We start from the raw sequence: 17,660 nt of genomic DNA on the forward strand, positions 1-17,660 counted from the left end.
ACTGAAGAGTAGTCAGTATGGATGAGTGTAAGAATACTAAGCCTGTCAGTGAGGTTCCAAATTCAGAGCATAAATCCAATTTAATGGTCACTTAATGGTATATTTGACAAACAAGTTTATAAATTTTTGACTAAGCAAAATGCACACATCTTATTAAACATTTCAATAATTAAATCCCCTATACTATTGATCTTAATAATGTAAGTTTCCTATGGAAATAAATATTTTATAAAATGAAGGAAGTGTAGAGAACAATGTTGAACTAATAATCTCAACAAGAAAAATAAGACAGAGATTTCTGTATCATACCTCTACACTTGGGCTAAGGCTGCTTGGCAGTGTTTCTGATGTCACTGTTGTGCTTGGAAGGCTGGAGAAGTCCCAGGTATTCACAGGCTGTATTGGTTCAGATGTCTGAGAGTGATCAGTGCATTTTGGATTGTCCAATAAGGTCACTTCATAAAATTCTTGAATATCTAAAGATGTGAAAAAAATTGAGAAGTTAGGCTTTATAGTTACTATAACATTCTGATTTTAACAACATCTTCTTCCTGCAAAACAAATTTGATACCTGCTACTTTATCTACCTATTACAGATGAAGGTGTATCTCCAAGATCACATGAATCTCCCCACAGGATACACAACTCGCTCTCTGCACCCCATCATCTCAGAGCCTATGTGTCCCCACTCACTCTGGGCTTCTGCCACCGACCCCAGTAGCATGACCTGCAGCAGCAACAGCAGAAGCACACAGAACAACTGCAGTGGGATAGTGGAAGTGATGGGGGGACGTCTATGCTTCAAGTTATGGTATACATAATTGCAGCTAATGGAGCCTTTGGTTATCTGAAATGTACTGTTCAAAGGCAATATTAGAAGGTCCTTTTTGTGGTATATGTTTTAATTAAATAACCACAGAAATATAAGTATATTGATGAAATTGGCAAGAGAGAGAAGCTGCAACAAGTTAGGAAAAAAGGAGATTGATCAGGATGGGTCATCATCTGCTTTTTCAGTCTAAGTAACAGAAATAGGATTAAAATTCTAACAGTATGAATTACAAGTCACACGTACAAACTTTTTCTATAACCCTGAAGATTCAGCCTGGAAAATTCTGGGGAACAAGAATCTGGCTGGCTGCATTAGGGTTTTTTTTATTGACATCCTATCCATTACATAAAGCACCAACACAAATAACAATCTGAAGAAACATCAAAGGAGTTTATACTTTCTATGAAGTATAAGCATATGAAACTTGCTACCACAACTGTAATCACATCCGTAAACACTCATATTAAAACAAATAAATAAATCTGAAAAGGTATAGGCTAAGGGAAGGGCAGACAAATGAAGTTGTCTTGTGAAGCTTTTAGTCTCTTCTTTGAAGTATGAGTCTGCTAAACAGGAGCTGTAAACTTGTGTTTTAAATTACGCCAATTTCATAGAAGACAAACACAGACACAGTTAGCCCAAGAAGTAAATAGGACCCAGCCATGAATAAGAAGGACTCTAATCTGCAGAATCTTGTAGCTTTTCAGCAGCTGCCCAGCATCACTAACAGAGGTACAATAACTAACTCCTTTATAGAGCTGCACCACAAAAGAAAGACCACACAAATAAGAGAAGTCTTACTGTTGATGGTGTTCCAGTCTTAGATTTTTTTTTTTTATAGAGACATTGCACTCCTGCTTTCTACCAGTTCAGAAAACAGCAATTCTCAAATGCCATTTGTATCTTTTCTCTGAGCAAGAGTCAAATTCCTATCAACTGCTTACATTAATTTTTAAAGTCATACTTGCTGTTAGCACTGCTGATTGGAAGAAATAACAGTAAGGGTTGTGGAAGATGTTAAGTGACCTAGATATACAGGAGCAAAGCAGCCTAAGAGACACAAATTGCCTTTAAATCTATCTTTCACATTAGCTCCCTTAGTTGCACATTTGCCTTGTAGCTGCATTAACATTAATACATCAATCAAGCACACCAAGTAAAGATTTCCCCCCCGCCCAGTAGAGAGTACTTTGTATATTAAAATAGGCAGTCTGCAATCCACAGCAACCAAGCCAGGAAGATCACTACATTATTTATGGGAAGGGGTTATTTGTGCAACTGTTTTGCAACAGAAATCTAGGGCACCGATTCTCAATTCTGCTACTACTCTTTTAAGTCCCTGCCAGCGTAGGTAGCCATTTATTTATACTGCAGAATGACTTGTTTCAAAAAGCACATTTCCCATACATCATGTCCACTTTACTATGAAGGACACCACAATAGACTTACTATTGAAAGATATCAGAAATACATACACCACTTAATATGGTTATTAGTTTCTGTTTATCCTGAACTTGCTCCAAATCTGCAAAAAAAGTTTCTAGGAACTTGGGTGTCTACATGATAATATCTAGTTGTTGTTGTTGTGGGGTTTTTTAAAAAAAAAAACACATTTATTTGCATTTTTACTATTCAGAATACAAACATTAAGTACTTAGAAGTATAAACAAGCAGTATATGAGTATATGCACCCTGAATGCATTAGGTCTACAAGGAATGAGTGCTGGACATCTACATTTTTTAAAGCCAGAAACTCAGGCCATATTAAATTCAACCTAAAAAATTTCTTCTGGTCTACTGCTACATATCAGCTCACAAAAAGATCTCACCACATGAACACACTTAACTATCTACTTAAGTCGTATTAATCTGTGTATGCATTATTAACATATGAAAAGTTGTAACATTTTCCTAATTCTTACAAACAGCAGGTAGTAAAATACTAATTTTTTTTAGTTACATTTATGGTTAGATTCCCTCTTCAAGCTAGATGTGCTCTTTTCATGTCCCAGTCCCTTCCTCCCACATTAATTCCAAGACACATTAGATCTCAAACTAAGTTAGAGAAAACTAAGCTACAGAAAAATAATTCAGATCAGATATCACATAACAGTAAAAGAAAACACAGATGGGGAACATTTCTAACTAAAGGGGGAACATTGAAAGAACAGCTGACTGACAAAAAATAGGAGCACAAAGTTTCAGGAAAGCCAAAGTGACAAAAAGTGATGAATGGTAGGCAACACAGAAAATCACCCTGGAATTATGTCAGCTTACAAGTAAAACCACATTAAGTAGCCAAATCAGCAATATGTTTGACTGCAACAAGAATAAAAGTCTATACAAGCAAGTGACAGACCACCGGTTCTGAAAAGGAGGACTCTTAAGACATGAAAAAGAAAATTATTTTTCTTAACTTATTACTAATGTGAAAAGCTAAGCAGTGGTAACAAACACAGGGGGTTTTTCAGTATTCATTACAGTAGAAGTTGACCAACTACAAGCAGTTTGCTGGTGTATTTTCCCCCTCCCTCTTCTTGTATTCTGCACTCATCTCTGTTTTGTTCTTTGAACAGGCTCATTCACCAGTAATGTGATCCACTAGAAGCTAAAACTTCTCACTCTTAAAGCAAACAAGAAAGAGTTATCTACCGAATATAAATTGAAACCCAAATCTACTTCACAAGGGGGTTCCAGGTTCACTAAAAACCACAACATAGTCATTAAAAGAACAGCAGAACTGCAGAAGCAAACAAATTCTTACAACATCTCCTAAATTAAGTATATTTGATGGCACTTCAAGAGCCTACATCAATCCTATCTAGAGGATCTGCCTCCAAGGACAAGGATTCCAACCAGCAACATGACACCATTCCTTCAGATAGATTTCTTCCCTGCTCCTTAGAAATGAGACATAAGGCCTCTGCTTGCCATTTCTACTGGTATGTGGAACGTCTGATACTTTTTGCTATATATTCAAGAGACGGTACACTTGTAATCAGGATAACTTAAGATCAGTGCAAGTTCTAAAAATCTTATTGTCAAGCCAACGTCCCCACAAATACCTTTCCACAGGAAAGGAATATGTAATTTTAGTATAATCAGCTAGTAAAATAAAGCTGAGCAGAATTATCCTCTGTATTCACTTATGCATGAACCTTTTGGCAACTGTAACTTTGCAAGTCACAAGTCAGAGATGGGATAATTGCATTTTCTTAAGGGATCTGTGTAACCCCATAAACAAGGTGTTGACATTGCTTGTAACAGGCCACGGGCCTCATGTTAAGCTAATAACCAGGCCTCTGGACTTGCCTTGGCCTGTCTGGAGCATTGTTTTAGCTTGTCTAACTCTAACAGCAATTATCGAAAGATCAAGTGACTTATCTAGTTTGTATGGCTTTTACTTAGCTTCGGACACTTGTGCAATATAAATATATGTAAAACCAATAGGTGTTACATGTAATATATATAGAATATATATATAACGTATATAAGCAAATTCTGATATTTAAATATTGTTTATGTATAAGCTGTGTGTATTTTATATATAAATATTTATAAAAATAGGGTGTTACATCACACAACTGTCCGAAGCTAAGTAAAAGCTATACATAAGTACACATGCACACGCAGGCTGTATATACAAGTAGGGGGGGGGGGGGGGGGGGGCTGGTATTTTTGTAGCTAATAGATATCAATAACAAGTAGTTATTCTGTAGGGAAGGAATTACCCATGACCCCAGAATAAAAAGCTGCGTGGAGGAGCACAAGCACAGAGACAGCAGAGGCCTTGACAATAAAGGCAAAGGATACCGTCAGAGGCCTCAAGGCTATAAACAACTCACCAACTGCTAATTGCTAGTCAAAGGAAACCAACCTTGAGCACTGGGCAAAAACAGTTTGGGGGATAACAGAACAAAGAAGCGGCATCCAGCATATGTAAAACACAACGTATATACAAGTAATTCAAATGTAACATGGAACTGCAAAGTAATGAAAAAAGAATGAAGCACAGAGTATGTTATCAAACAGAAATAATCTCAAGAAAACACAACAGTGAATACGAAGAAACCATCAACACTGTACATCTCCATAGGAAGGATTCCCTCTACCACTCAGTCTCCCATTCCCTGTTCTTCCCTGCCCATATTTTAATAGATTTTGGCTTTCTAACAAGTATTAAGCAACCCACTGTAATTTTTCACATGATGTTGTTCTTTACATTTCTGATATTGGACCTTTAACATTATGGTATAGAGGGAATCACTAAAATTTCATTGGCATTTACTATTTATCTACCTGAAAGGAGGTTGTAGAAAGGTGGGTGTCAGTCTCTTCTCCCAAGTAACAAGTGATGGGACAAGAAGAAATGGCCTCAGGTTGCGCCAGGTGAGGTTCAGATTAGATATTAGGAAAAATTTATTCACGGAAAGGGTTATCAACTATTGGAATAGGCTGCCCAGGGAAGTGGTTGAGTCACCATCCCTGCAGGTATTTAAAAGACATGTAGATGTGGCATTTAGGGACATGGTTTAATGGTGGACTTGGCAGTGTTAGCATAATGGTTGGACTCAATGATCTTAAAGGTCCTTTCCAACCTAAATGATTCCATTATTTTTTATTTTTTTTTAATTAAAAACAGTCCTTTGATGATCATGGTAACTTACTGTCTTTAGGCTTTGCGTTTTTACACTTTAAGCATCTTGACCACTTGTGGGTTATAGGTGATTTTTCTTAAATAAATGCCAGGAAATTCCATACAAGCCTAACATTTCACGGACTAAAACACTGACACACTTACTACAACAGACTGTACTGGACACTATGCATGTAAAACAGTGAACTGTTGTCCTTTCACCATACACTACACAAAGTTGCAAACTGCTACCACAATATACAGGAAGTTAGCAACCACATTTGTATATGCTGTATTAACCATATCCTCATTTGAAGATTTTCAGTTTTAGTGTACTTAACAGCTTTGTGCATGAGCAAGAGATAATTTAGGAAGTTCATGTTTGTTTTCTGTTTGCTCACTTTTTATAAACTCTGAATTAATATTTCGCATTCTAAAATGCAAAGGGGAAGGGTCACCTCCCTCAACCTGCTGGCAATACTTTGTCTAATACAGCCCAGGATACCATTCGCTGCCTTTGCCGCAAGGGCACACTGCTTGCTCATGTTCAGCTTGGTGTCCACCAGGACCCCTAGGTCCTTTTCTGCTGAATTGCTTTCCAGCTGGGTGGCACACAGCATATATTGGTACATGGGAGTGTTCCTCCCCAGGTGCTGGTCTTTGCACTTTTCCACGTTGAACTCCATGAGGTTCCTGTCAGCTTATTTCTCCAGCCTGTCAAGGTCTCTCTGCACAGCAGCATGACCAGGATTTATGTGCTCGAGCTACATGGTTAATTCTGCACTGACACTGATGAGGCATTACCTTTCTGATAGATTTTCAGCAGCAGAACAAACCAATTTCATCCAACAAAGTCAGCAAGTCAGAAAACCACCAGATATATTTGCATCAACATACAGACTTCATTGCACAAAGCATTTCAATACCAGCTTTGTTCAGAAGAACCTTTCAGAGCAACCATGCTCCCCCAGGCTCGCAAGCAACCAAGGAGCTTATTAATTCTTTCAGAAATTGACTTATTTCAGTGTAGCATTTCACTTGAAGATCCATCCATGTAAGCAATTCCTTTGTCACCTCTCATTGGTCTGCCTCTTCTCAGACATTCACTCATCCAAACACAGCACATACAAGTGCCTGTTTTTGTTGAATATGGGTAACTTCATAAACAAACAGGTCTGTTAAGAATTTGACTACCTGTACTTTGTCCAGGAAGAGATGTCATGCCATTACAAATTAAGTACTTCTCTAATTCTAGGGGGGGTGGAGGGGGTGGTAAAGACATCTTTCTTTCTTAGGGCTCCGTGCCAAAGCACCTGAAGCACTGAAAACTTCAGTCTTAAAACTACTAGCCAGGAAAACAAAGGTCAACATGTTATTTCAGTTCAGGGCAATTTGAGATGTATGGCATCTGTGACATTCTTCGCAGCCCTACATAATGAATGTATAGACAAAATCTAAGTAGAGTCATGATCACTGTCAGAACAGGCAAGAGCCTGCCAATGCTACAGACTTTCATTCTTCAGTTGTAAAGAACTCCTACTATTTCTAACAAAGTCTCAATCCTGCATGCTTACTTCACCTGCTGTATCAAGCCAAGAATATCCATTTAACACAAGTAAACCAAGACTTGAAAAGTATATTATTACTGAACAAGAAGAAAATACAAAACACAAAGAAATGCTTCATATCCATTTACCAAGTGAACAACCAGAGTCAACTAAGTATTCCTTTGTGTATTCATTGGTTGTGTTGTGTCATGGTGTGTGTGTCCAGTCAAATAAATGTTTGCATTCATACTATGAAAAGTGAAAACCAGCGTCATCACAACCCATGTAAAGCCCATTCCAGTTGTTTTGGGGTTTTTTTTTTCTTTTTTAAAAAATGAAACCTACTACTGCTGTGCACAATCAAGACTTCTTAAAAAATGAAAGTTGCAACTTGCAGTTCAACTTTCTTACCACGCATGTTCTGTTCCACAAGATCCTTTGCTACAAGCTGCAGCATCCAACCACTCATCCTCAGCCCTTCCACTTGTTTCAGTAACTGTGTCCTAACCTTTCTGCACATACTTCTTTGCTTAACTCAAATTCCAGGAGATGCTGTTTTCCACTTCTAACACAAGTGCTCCTTAATTTGCACTCAACTGAAACCGCCCTCATCTAACCTCGGATCTAGTTGTTTGCTTTTATTCCTCTAGCAGCTTTTTACAGTCAGAGATGTTCAACCCCTTGCCTGTCTGTGCACTTACGCTTTCCAAACTGTTCATTCATATTTTCCTCTTTGTTTACTAATCACTCCTTCACCATATCTTCATGTTGTCTCTTTCCAGTTTCCCTTCAGAAACCCAGTGGGTCTTTATGTTCAGAACTCAGGTAGAAAAAACTTCAAAAAGTTAAAGTTGTCATCACATCGGCAAAAATTGGCATAACAATCTTCTGCTGTCCAAACTCTTTGATTTAATACCACCTCATGCACACTTAGTCATCAACCTAAGCCTAAAAAAAAAAAAAAAAAAAAAGGCAAATACAAACTAAAAACTCCCAGTTATCCACCCTCTCCAAGTGCCTCAACCCCAGCTTCAAATCAGCAGCCAGTATAACACTGTTGCATTATTTTTTTTTCCTTGAAAGATTGTATCTACCTTCTTTAGTGGTAACAAAAACCTGTCAGGGACAAAGGAAGTGTTACTGTTAAGTCTTACTTGTAGGATGTCTCCTAAACAGTGTCAGTACAGGACTGAAAAGGTTTCTCTCCAGACAAATGTGTTCAAAAGAACCAAACTATTTTGGGGATGAGTTCACTCAACACTCCAAGCTGAGCTTTCATACAGGTGCATTGCTCTGCTTAGAGGAGGCAGCACAAGCATTGGTTTCTTCTACCAACAGTAAGCTCCCAGACTCCAAGGTAATTATCTGACACTGGTGGCAACACATACTAGCATCTCCACCAGCAGTAACACTTAGACATTTCCTGCAGCCAAATTCTAACTCAAGTTTCTAAAAACAGGACTTAAATTTGCAATGTTTTTATAATTGTCCACAAGTTTTCCCTATTGCACCTCTGTCTTAGGCTGACCTTTTAATTTCAAGCCAAAATAACTCAGGTTTTTTTGAGGACATGGCTGGGAAGATATTTGCACATGACAAGATTCCTATTAAAGCTTTGCCAAAGAACTCTAGAGCCTCCCCTAATTTGGGGAAGGAACATGAAGCTAAGGAGGTTATTCTAGTGTCAGTCCTGCACCTTCTGCAGTCTCTTAAAATTCTTGCAAATTTGGCCTAGTTATAATTCAGGAAGCCATCTGTGCCAGGAGACTACTAGTCAGTTGCTAGAGTTCAGTTTCTTTGAAGATTCATTCCACCTGCACCAAAACAAGGACCATCCCTCAAAATACAGGCAACCAGATGCACAGGAGGCACATGGCATTCCAGCTGCAGAGCTGAACAAGATTTTCTGCTCTTGCCTGCTGGGATCACCATGGAAGCGAGCCTAAGATCAAGACCAAATAGCCTCTCTCACTCTTTCCCCCTTCCTCTACACTGTTCCCAAGCAGCAAAGCTAATGTTGAGGGAGATTAGGAGCAAAGACAGGTACACAGCAGCATGCGAGGAGACAGGCGTCAGAACTAGGGAAAACAGGTAAAAGAACACAGGAAATAAAGTAAAGCGAGAACAGGACAGAAGATAAACTTTCCCAGAACCTGGAAACTATACCCATTATTCCCAACTTCAACTTTCTTTTCAGCCCCTGGATGAACAGCAGATTTATTGACAAAGTTTTTTTGTCAATAGCCCCTTTTAATAGCAACCCTGTGAAGAGAATACTTGATAAATTCTACAGTGCAGCTATTCAACACTGAATACACAGTTGTCAGTATAACAACTACAAGGATAATCTTTTGCTACAATACTATTTATCTGCATACCAGTAGCTACCCAACTTACACTGGTCTTACTTGCTATTTTAGGCTACCAAAAGCAGCACCTAATCCCCAAAATTCAATACATTGCACTGTCACACACACGTAATACAGCACGGAAAACACTTTACAAAGCAAGCACACAACAGCACCAAAACTTTATATGCTATCAAACTGCATTACATACATACAGAACAGTAAGTGGTTCTTTAAAAAGGAGGAGCAATGAGACTATTTCACTCATTAGGTTCCTTGAAGAGGAAGATGTGAAGTTCTTCCAAAAACTGAGACATTCTGAAGCAATGACAAACTACATGGCAGAAGCATACTAACAGTGACTGAGTTAACACTCCATCTGGACACCAATTAAAATGTTTTCTCTTCCCTCTTCCCTCAGTCTGGATAAAGAAAAACATTTGAATAATCAAGTACTTAACTACCTTTGAAAACACAACCCTAGGTCAAACCTCTCTGAAACCAACTTTTGCGTAAGTTTCGGAAGGAGACCATAGTAAGCATAACCATAGTATATCCTTAGGAAATTTGTCCAAAAAGCAAAGACCTCGAAGTCGCAAGAACTATATTCCAAGGATGTTGCAGCCTCAAATATGAGCAAAGATGCTATATAACAGAAGTTGCCATCTGGGAAAAAAATTCACAGAAATGCACCACGGGTAAGATTTCAACGTATAAATACCCTATTTAGCATCTACAACTTTGTAGTATCCAATGTAACAGAAGGTCCAATTCTCTCTAAACTTTCCTCTAATTTAAAAAAAAAAAAAAAAAAAAAAAAACACAAAACAATATTCACTAACCAGATCCTCAACTTACTGTCAAGAATCTCTGGATTCTTAATGTAAATATTATTCAACTGAGTCTGAAAGAACTTGTACTAGGGCCTCAGTAACATTTAGAAAATGGGAAGCAGTTCACAAAGTAGCCTTCCTCGAGTTAACTGAAGGGCAGTCTTACACAATGACACATACCCACAACTAAAATTCTCTCTGAGGCCCAAGCTGATTTGAGAAGTTAGCTGTGTCATCATGCCACATGCTCTATTAACTAACTATATCGCTGATAATGAAGTTTCCCCAACAGCAAGTACTTTTGGTTTCAGTTATGAAGTGCTTTTGCTTTAACTGCATTTGATTTCAATTTAGCCAGCAAGTACAGAAAATATTTCCACACTGGCTAATTGAAAGGGAGCTAAAAGAGCAAGAATGTCTACAGAGATGCCACACGCAGCTCAGAGAACTGGGGCCACATGACATTTAGCAGGTATGTGGTGGTCTACTCCAAAGGGTACCAACTTTGGGTCATTTTATACTAAAAAGTCTTTATATATATAAATAATAATGTATAATATATAAAATAATATATTTTAAAAAAACACTGAAGACAGACAAGGCAAGACAGACAGGACAGCCAACTCCTTTGCCAGGGTATGTAGAGACTCTTAGAATTCCCCTTTTCTGACACCTGTGCAAATGGATTTAGTTATTGTCAGGAAAAGGAATATTTTTAAAGTAAACTACCTCATGTTTCTAGCTATAACTAGTAATATTTTTAATTTTAGAAGGCTATTTTAATACAGTTGACTGCAGCACAGAACCCATTAAAAAAAGACTTTAATTACACAAAAAATTCTATGTATAAACAGAAGTCTACTTCACACGTTTTTCCCTCAAAAGTGTTAGACTTAGGCATGCAAGTGTTCCTCCTCTTACATTACCGAAAAGATAAATACCTTTACAAGAAAGTAAAAGAGTACCTAAGTTAGAAGCAGAACTTATCTGCAGAATTATTACCTTACTATTTTAAGATAAATACCAAACTCTACCAAACTGAAATTAAGTCTATCCCATGCTCCCATATGTGGAGATCTTTGGTCTCTCAATAAACTGATTCACCTTACCAATTATCAGAACATCACTAACAACTACAACCAAGGAATCATAAGCTAGAAAAGAAACCACACAATTCTGAGATGGTACAATAGGAAATTTACATAAAACTGACTTTATTCTCAAGCTGATTTTAATTACAGGCCATTGGTATTCATTTAATTAAAGTACTAGACATAATTACACTTGACTGGCTGAAGCAACGGCAATGGGAAATACCACATTACAGAAGACACAGAAAATAAAAAAATGGGCTTTTTCACAGACTGTTTTAAGGACGTCACAATTGGTTACCAGTTTTGTTACTAATTTGAAGTTCTTACAGTTATTTCACTTAAAATATAACACTATTGTGATGTCAATTTCATAACACCGGTTGTTCACACTGACTAGTTATTGCTCTCATTCAAATAATTTAAAGCCATAATTATATATTTAAGAACCAGGTCAAGTTTGTAGATTGCTGAACTTAAATCTTATTGATAGAATTAAAAGGAGAGGACAACATAAAAAAAAGGCTCAAGTGAGAAAATAATACCATTTATTCTTCAGCATCCAAATGAAAATTCAGAAGAATTTTCCTTCATGTGTACCTAAACATGCGAAATATTGATAAAATCTGCAGTTTTCAGGAATATCTGACTTCCCCCATGATAAACCCAAAGATATATTTCTGTAAATATAGCATAAAGTAACGTCTATTTATTGCTTGGAAGAAGAGCATTTGATTGCCAAGTTAAAAATTTTACTAAAAAAGATACATGAAGTTGACTACAGATCCTGACTGCAGCCTTCACAAACATTCTCACCTACCATGGACAGGCAGGTTTTGGACATGGTGCAGTAACTTGGCAGAAAAAGCAAAAATATATGGGTGAAGTTATTTTTCTTTTTTAGTATTATTTTATTAAAAAAAAAAAACAAAACTAGAAGTAGCATGCTTTCTGGAAGAAGTATCGATAGGAGAAATAACTTGGTAGTTGAGCTTGAAACTTTCCGTCAGAACAGTATTGGCTATTTAAGTTGGGAACACGTCGTAACTTCTCTAAAACGCACACTTAAAAAAAAATCAGCCATGAAGTAATGTGAAATTCAATATTCCCGGTAAGCCTAACCTGCAGCACAACTGAATATTTCATCCAGCCTGCTCCCAGATCTTCATGGAAAGAGGACAGGCAGGAACAGGCTCAAGGTCTTCCCAGTAAATGGAGCCACCCTCCAGATCACATCTTTTCCAGGGAGTCCCCCTACTCTTTACCCCATCATGCAGTAGTCACACTATAAAAAGATGTTTCCAGGAAAACAATAGCCAGGAGCAGCCTGCCACGAACAAGAACTCCCCCGACATATTTCCATGGAAAGGAGCAAGCTAAATGAGGAAGACTCAAGTTCACAGCATAAATTGCTTGGAAAGTACTAGCCTTCTGTGTTATCACCTTTCAGACAAACAGTTTGGGAACACATGCATACACTCTGTAATAAATGATCATACGGTGAATCAGTACCTGCAAAGTTAATGTAACATACCCAAGAAGCATGACACCTATTGTGCACTCACAGATGAATTGAACTCAACAAAAACTAGGGTTATATGGTTGCAACGTACAACTTCTTACAAGACCAGAAAACAGGCCATGTAGCCCACACCGGCAACAACACATCCCCATTTTCTGCTCTTGCAGAATGAAGCCAGCAGACATGATGTTGCCTGCTGTTTCAAGTTTACTACTACTAGGTGTAGAGTTATTAAAACCATGAAGATCCTTATGTGGATATGAGAAGAAACTACATCTTGCAGGTTAGAATATCAAAGGCTAACAGATTGGTAGCTTATTCAATAAATGGGAGAAAATGAAATACTGCATGGATCCTCAAGAGAGTTTAAAAAAAAACAAAACCCAACACACACACACTCATACACACACCCAGAACAAGAAAAATGGTAGCTAGCATTGAAGTTTGCCAGCTAAAAATAAAAAGCACAACTGCAGTACATTAAGCTTCTGATATAAGACATCAACATTCTGATTCACCAATAAGCGAATCCTGTTCATACACATCCCACAAAGATTACGTCTAGCTTTTCATCATGGAGCTGGTTAGCATCAACCAAGTATTGAAGAGAAATGCACAGACTTCATGTAAGTAAAAGATTTCTGTAACAAACCTATTTTCACAACTACCTTTCATGAACTTATATGATAAAAAAACCTCATGCAAGATTACGATCTTCTGAAAACCTACATAAGATGATGAAATAAATGCTCCAGAAAAAAAAACATTCCACATGCAGCAATGCATGTTTATGTTTTGCCTGTCCCTGTGTTTCCACCACAACACAGATTCAAAGAAGTTGCAGTTCTATGAAGTAAGACGTACACCTACCTGACACTAACCATGCAGTAAGCCAAATAACAAAATCAGCTACAGTGTGTGTTATTAGTGCAATTCAGACACAGGTTACTTCGTTAAAAGAAAAGGATGCAGAACTCTAGAAATTTTAGTCCTTAAGGTAAACTAACAAAACCCTTTCATTCACTAGCTGTCATAAAGATAGTGAAAAATCAGTCAAGGAGAAACCACATCTCACCACTTTGCTACAGAAGTTCCCAAATGAAGTCAAGATTCTGCAAGTTGTATCTATACTGAATTTTTCTTCCAAACAAACACGCAGGAAATTAAAAGTTACACGTAAGTAGTTCAACAAGATTTACGGGAACATTTTAAGTGAAGCACTACAAGTACTCTAAGAACTAGTAGTGTTTTCACTACACTTTAACATGCAACAAAGGAGAAGAGTTCACTGTAGTACTCCCTGAAGCATTAGAGGTTTCTTCTCATTTAGTTTAAGTTTGTACTCAGATATACACTTTGCGATGTTTTTAGAGAATCTTCAGCATGAACATTTGCCTGAATCCAACCTTAGAGTAAAACTATTTCAATTCATTCATTAACCTGTCACATGTGGACTCACAAAGAAAGAAAAAAAAAACCCACCACCACTCCTTAGAAATCGTTCAGGTGAGTAAAAGATATGTGGAAAAACAGTCTAAAGTAATGTACAGTAAAACGCCACAGAAGAAAAAGTTGCACCACAGTTTTAAGCAGTCTGGGCCAGTGAAAAGCCTCAAATAAACTAAGCATATGAAACCAGCGAACTGTTGATCTGCAGCAGCACGTGTGTTACTACGCAAAACAACACCACAACGACAAAAAGCACATGGCTTCTAACGTAAGGGCAAAACACCTTTTCTTCTTGACGCTGCAAGTGACAGCATAAGCGAGAACCGACCGGCTTGAGCAGAAGCCAGAGAGAAGACTTGAGAGAAGTCAGCCTTTACCTATCAAAGCCTGGAAAAGGTTACTTTGGAAGATGCTGATGACACGCTCTATGGAGTTTCGCAGCTGCCGGTCCTCCGCCTGGCTCAGCTTGGAGCGGTATTCCTCCAGGAGGCGCAGGGCTCGCTGGGTATCTGCAAGCGGAGACCAGACACACCGGTGACCCCGGCGCACCAGGTACGAGGACACAGGGGATGCGCACGCCGGGGAGGCAACAAGCCTCCGCGTCCGGGACCGCCCCAGACCAGCCCCGCGGCTTCTTTGTTCGCGCCTGGGAGAGCGCGGGCGGGACCGTGCCCCTCGGCGGGCTCGCACCGCACCGCAGCCCGCGGACCGGCGGCTCCCGGCAGCCGCCCCTGCCCGCCCGTCCCGCCGCCACAGCAGCAGCTGTCAGGCAGCGACTCCGGCAGCTGCCGGGGCCCCTCGCCGTGCGGCGCTCACCTTGCTTCCTGACGGGCATGGCGCTCCGGGGCCGCGGCGCTCCCCCGGCGGCCGGGGCTCCGCCTCACAAACTTTGAGCTCGGCTCGGGGCGGCGCGGCGGAGGCGGCGGCGCGGCTCCCCCTGCCGGCCGGGCGCGGGGGGGGGGGGGGGTGGGGGAGGGCGGCGGCGGCTCCGCCTGACCGACCCGCCGACCGACCCGCACACCCGCCGGCCGGCCGGCGAGCGAGCGGCTCCGCTTGGGGCTCCCGCCGGCGCCCGCTGCGGCTCCTCCGCGAGAGACGGGACAAGCCGGGCCGGGCCGGGCCGCGCGGTGCGGAGCGGCGGGCTGGGACGGGACGGGACGGGCAGGGCAGGGCAGGGCTGGGGCGCTCGCGCCGCCCGCCGCCTCCCGCTCGCACTGCTCGGAAATTCCAAACTTTCCAGCCAAAATGGCGGCTTGGAGGCTGTGGGGAGCGCGCCCCCCCCTCTCCACGTGACCGGGCCAGGCGGCCGCCCAATCAGGGCTCGGCTCGGCTCGGGGCCGGTACCTAGTCGGCGGGGCGGGAGGGGAGGAGGCAAGGTGAGCGCTCGCCGCCCGCCTTAAAGGGGCCGGCGCGCGGCGGCCTGGCCCCGCCCAGGCCCGCGCGAGGGGGCGGCGGTCCCCGAGACCCGGCCCGCCCGCCCGGCCCCTCGGGGTGCCCCAAAGCTGCCGCTCTGCACCGGCGGGGCCGGGGCGGCGCCGGGGAGCGGGGCGCCCGCCGCCAGAAGGCGAGGCTGGGTCCGTACGCGGCGCCGAGGCCCACCCCCGCCCCGCCGGGGGCCCGGCTCCCCGCCCCGCTCAGCCCCTCGGCGTCCGCCGGCGGCGTGCTCCCTCCCGCCGGCCCGGCCTCACCGGCGGGAACGAGACGCCCCCCCCCCCCCCCCCCCCTCCCCTCCCCCTCCACACACAACCGCCCCCCGCCCCGACGAAAGCCGCCCCCGACGCTGATCGCCACCGCCCGGCTGCGGGAGTGAGGCGCTCCCCGGTGCGGCGGGGCCGCTGTCCCGGGCGCACGGCGGGTGGCGGCCGGCGTGTGCTCCGGGAGGCCGGGACAGCTACAGGTGTGCCGCCGAAGTCCCGCGGCCGTGCCGCTTAACCCCCCCTTTGGCTGCCGTGTACCAAACGCGTGGGCAGCTGGCAGGCGTTCACGGGCAAAAAAAAAAAGGGCTAAATAACTGCGCTGGCGCTGGTGCCGTGGGCGTCCCGGGGCACGGAGCAGCTCCTGTTGTGCTGCCTACCGTAAAAACACGCAGCTGGAGGTGCTCCCCGCGCCGGGAAGCCGATAGCCTAATGACATGAGGAGAGGTCATGGGACAGGCAGGGAAACACAGATACCTTGCAGACCTTACTGGCCCACACAACGAGCTTGGGCACCCACCTGTTGCTGGGGTTTTCCTTCAGTCATCCTGGCGAAGAACGGCATTGGGAAGGGCTTATTTGAAGGAGGATAAAGGAATGGCTTTGCTGCGGTTACCAGAGGACATAAGGTTAACATGAGGACATCATGGGAGAAAGCATGAAAAGCCTAGCTTATTTGGAAATTTAAGAAAGGGGCTGTAAAGGCTGGCACCACGGACCGATCAGAATCATGAAAGCTACTTTCTCAAAACTGGCACGGAAATGGCACCTGCCTCGGAAGGCAATGCAAACAGCTTGCTTTTTTTTGTATGATAGCAGACAGCATAAAGATGGGTGACTTGCATAGAAACTTGCGCAAGGTAAATGACCTTTGCAGCATGTTCTAGGCGCCCATTAAAAGGAAAATGCATATTAAAACTGGTGAATTTAGGGGTAACTCAAATGCTTGTACTGAGGGGGAACGTTACTTATTTCTTAATCGGATAGACAATCGACCAGAACCTCAGATCTGAAACACTTCAGTCCTTGTAAGTACGTGCATATGAGAGGCAGAGACTTGAAAGTTCAAAGCAAATCCTGCTGACGTGATTTTTTTGATCCAAGCTTGCATCTTCATTTACACTTTTTTGATTTAGACACAACTGAAAACGTACAAGAGCTTACTCCATGTACCTAAAAAGAATTTCCTGAGCAACTCTTGCAAATCTGAAGTCTGAACATTAGGACTAGATTTGGCCACGGCAAAGTCCTAATCTTAAAGAAAATTTACACTGCAACAAACCTAACGCAGATCTAGAAAAGGCCTCTCTCTCTCCCCACCCCCCTCCCGTGTTTTGTACTTAGATTTGCACCAGGAGTTTCTCCTCCTCCCACAGCTATGTACTGTGAAATTGTACACATACCTCAGTGAAGAAAACAGAATACACGTTTAATGCTCACTGACACACAATTCTCATTTTCTTCCTTTCTAGTTGTATTTTCATACTTTCAGAGTTTTGGCACTAACTGGTAGCAGTTCATATATTTTGAAATGAAAGCATGCTAAGAAGGGAGATTGGCAGAAGCCTCCATCATCTGGCCTCATCAGTTTTTCACTGTTTACAACAGCAATAAATGTACTCTAAAGGGGCCATACTCCTCTTGATGTCAGAGGAATATATATACAGAAGGAGAGGAAGAACAGCCTAAATTTAGCTAGCAGAAAAGA

The 17,660-nt window shown here is 41.9% G+C and overlaps 1 protein-coding gene across 17 annotated transcripts in view; it reads right to left on the reverse strand.

Annotated features, from left to right (window-relative positions):
• Positions 1 to 15,532, reverse strand: part of DLG1 (discs large MAGUK scaffold protein 1) — a 170,115-nt gene extending 154,583 nt beyond the window's left edge. For all 17 annotated transcript variants that reach the window (XM_049803821.1, XM_049803819.1, XM_049803818.1 and 14 more), the window contains exons 1-3: positions 15,075 to 15,532; positions 14,636 to 14,767; positions 310 to 476 (exon numbers count right to left, since the gene is read on the reverse strand). In XM_049803821.1, the coding sequence (XP_049659778.1) occupies positions 310 to 476; positions 14,636 to 14,767; positions 15,075 to 15,093 (318 nt within the window). In that variant the 5' untranslated portion in view covers positions 15,094 to 15,532. The remainder of the gene's footprint in view (positions 1 to 309; positions 477 to 14,635; positions 14,768 to 15,074) is intronic.
• Between the last annotated feature and the right edge of the window lie 2,128 nt (positions 15,533 to 17,660).

Source organism: Accipiter gentilis, chromosome 6, assembly GCF_929443795.1.
Source record: "Accipiter gentilis chromosome 6, bAccGen1.1, whole genome shotgun sequence".
In the NCBI taxonomy this organism is placed as follows: Eukaryota; Metazoa; Chordata; class Aves; order Accipitriformes; family Accipitridae; genus Astur; species Astur gentilis.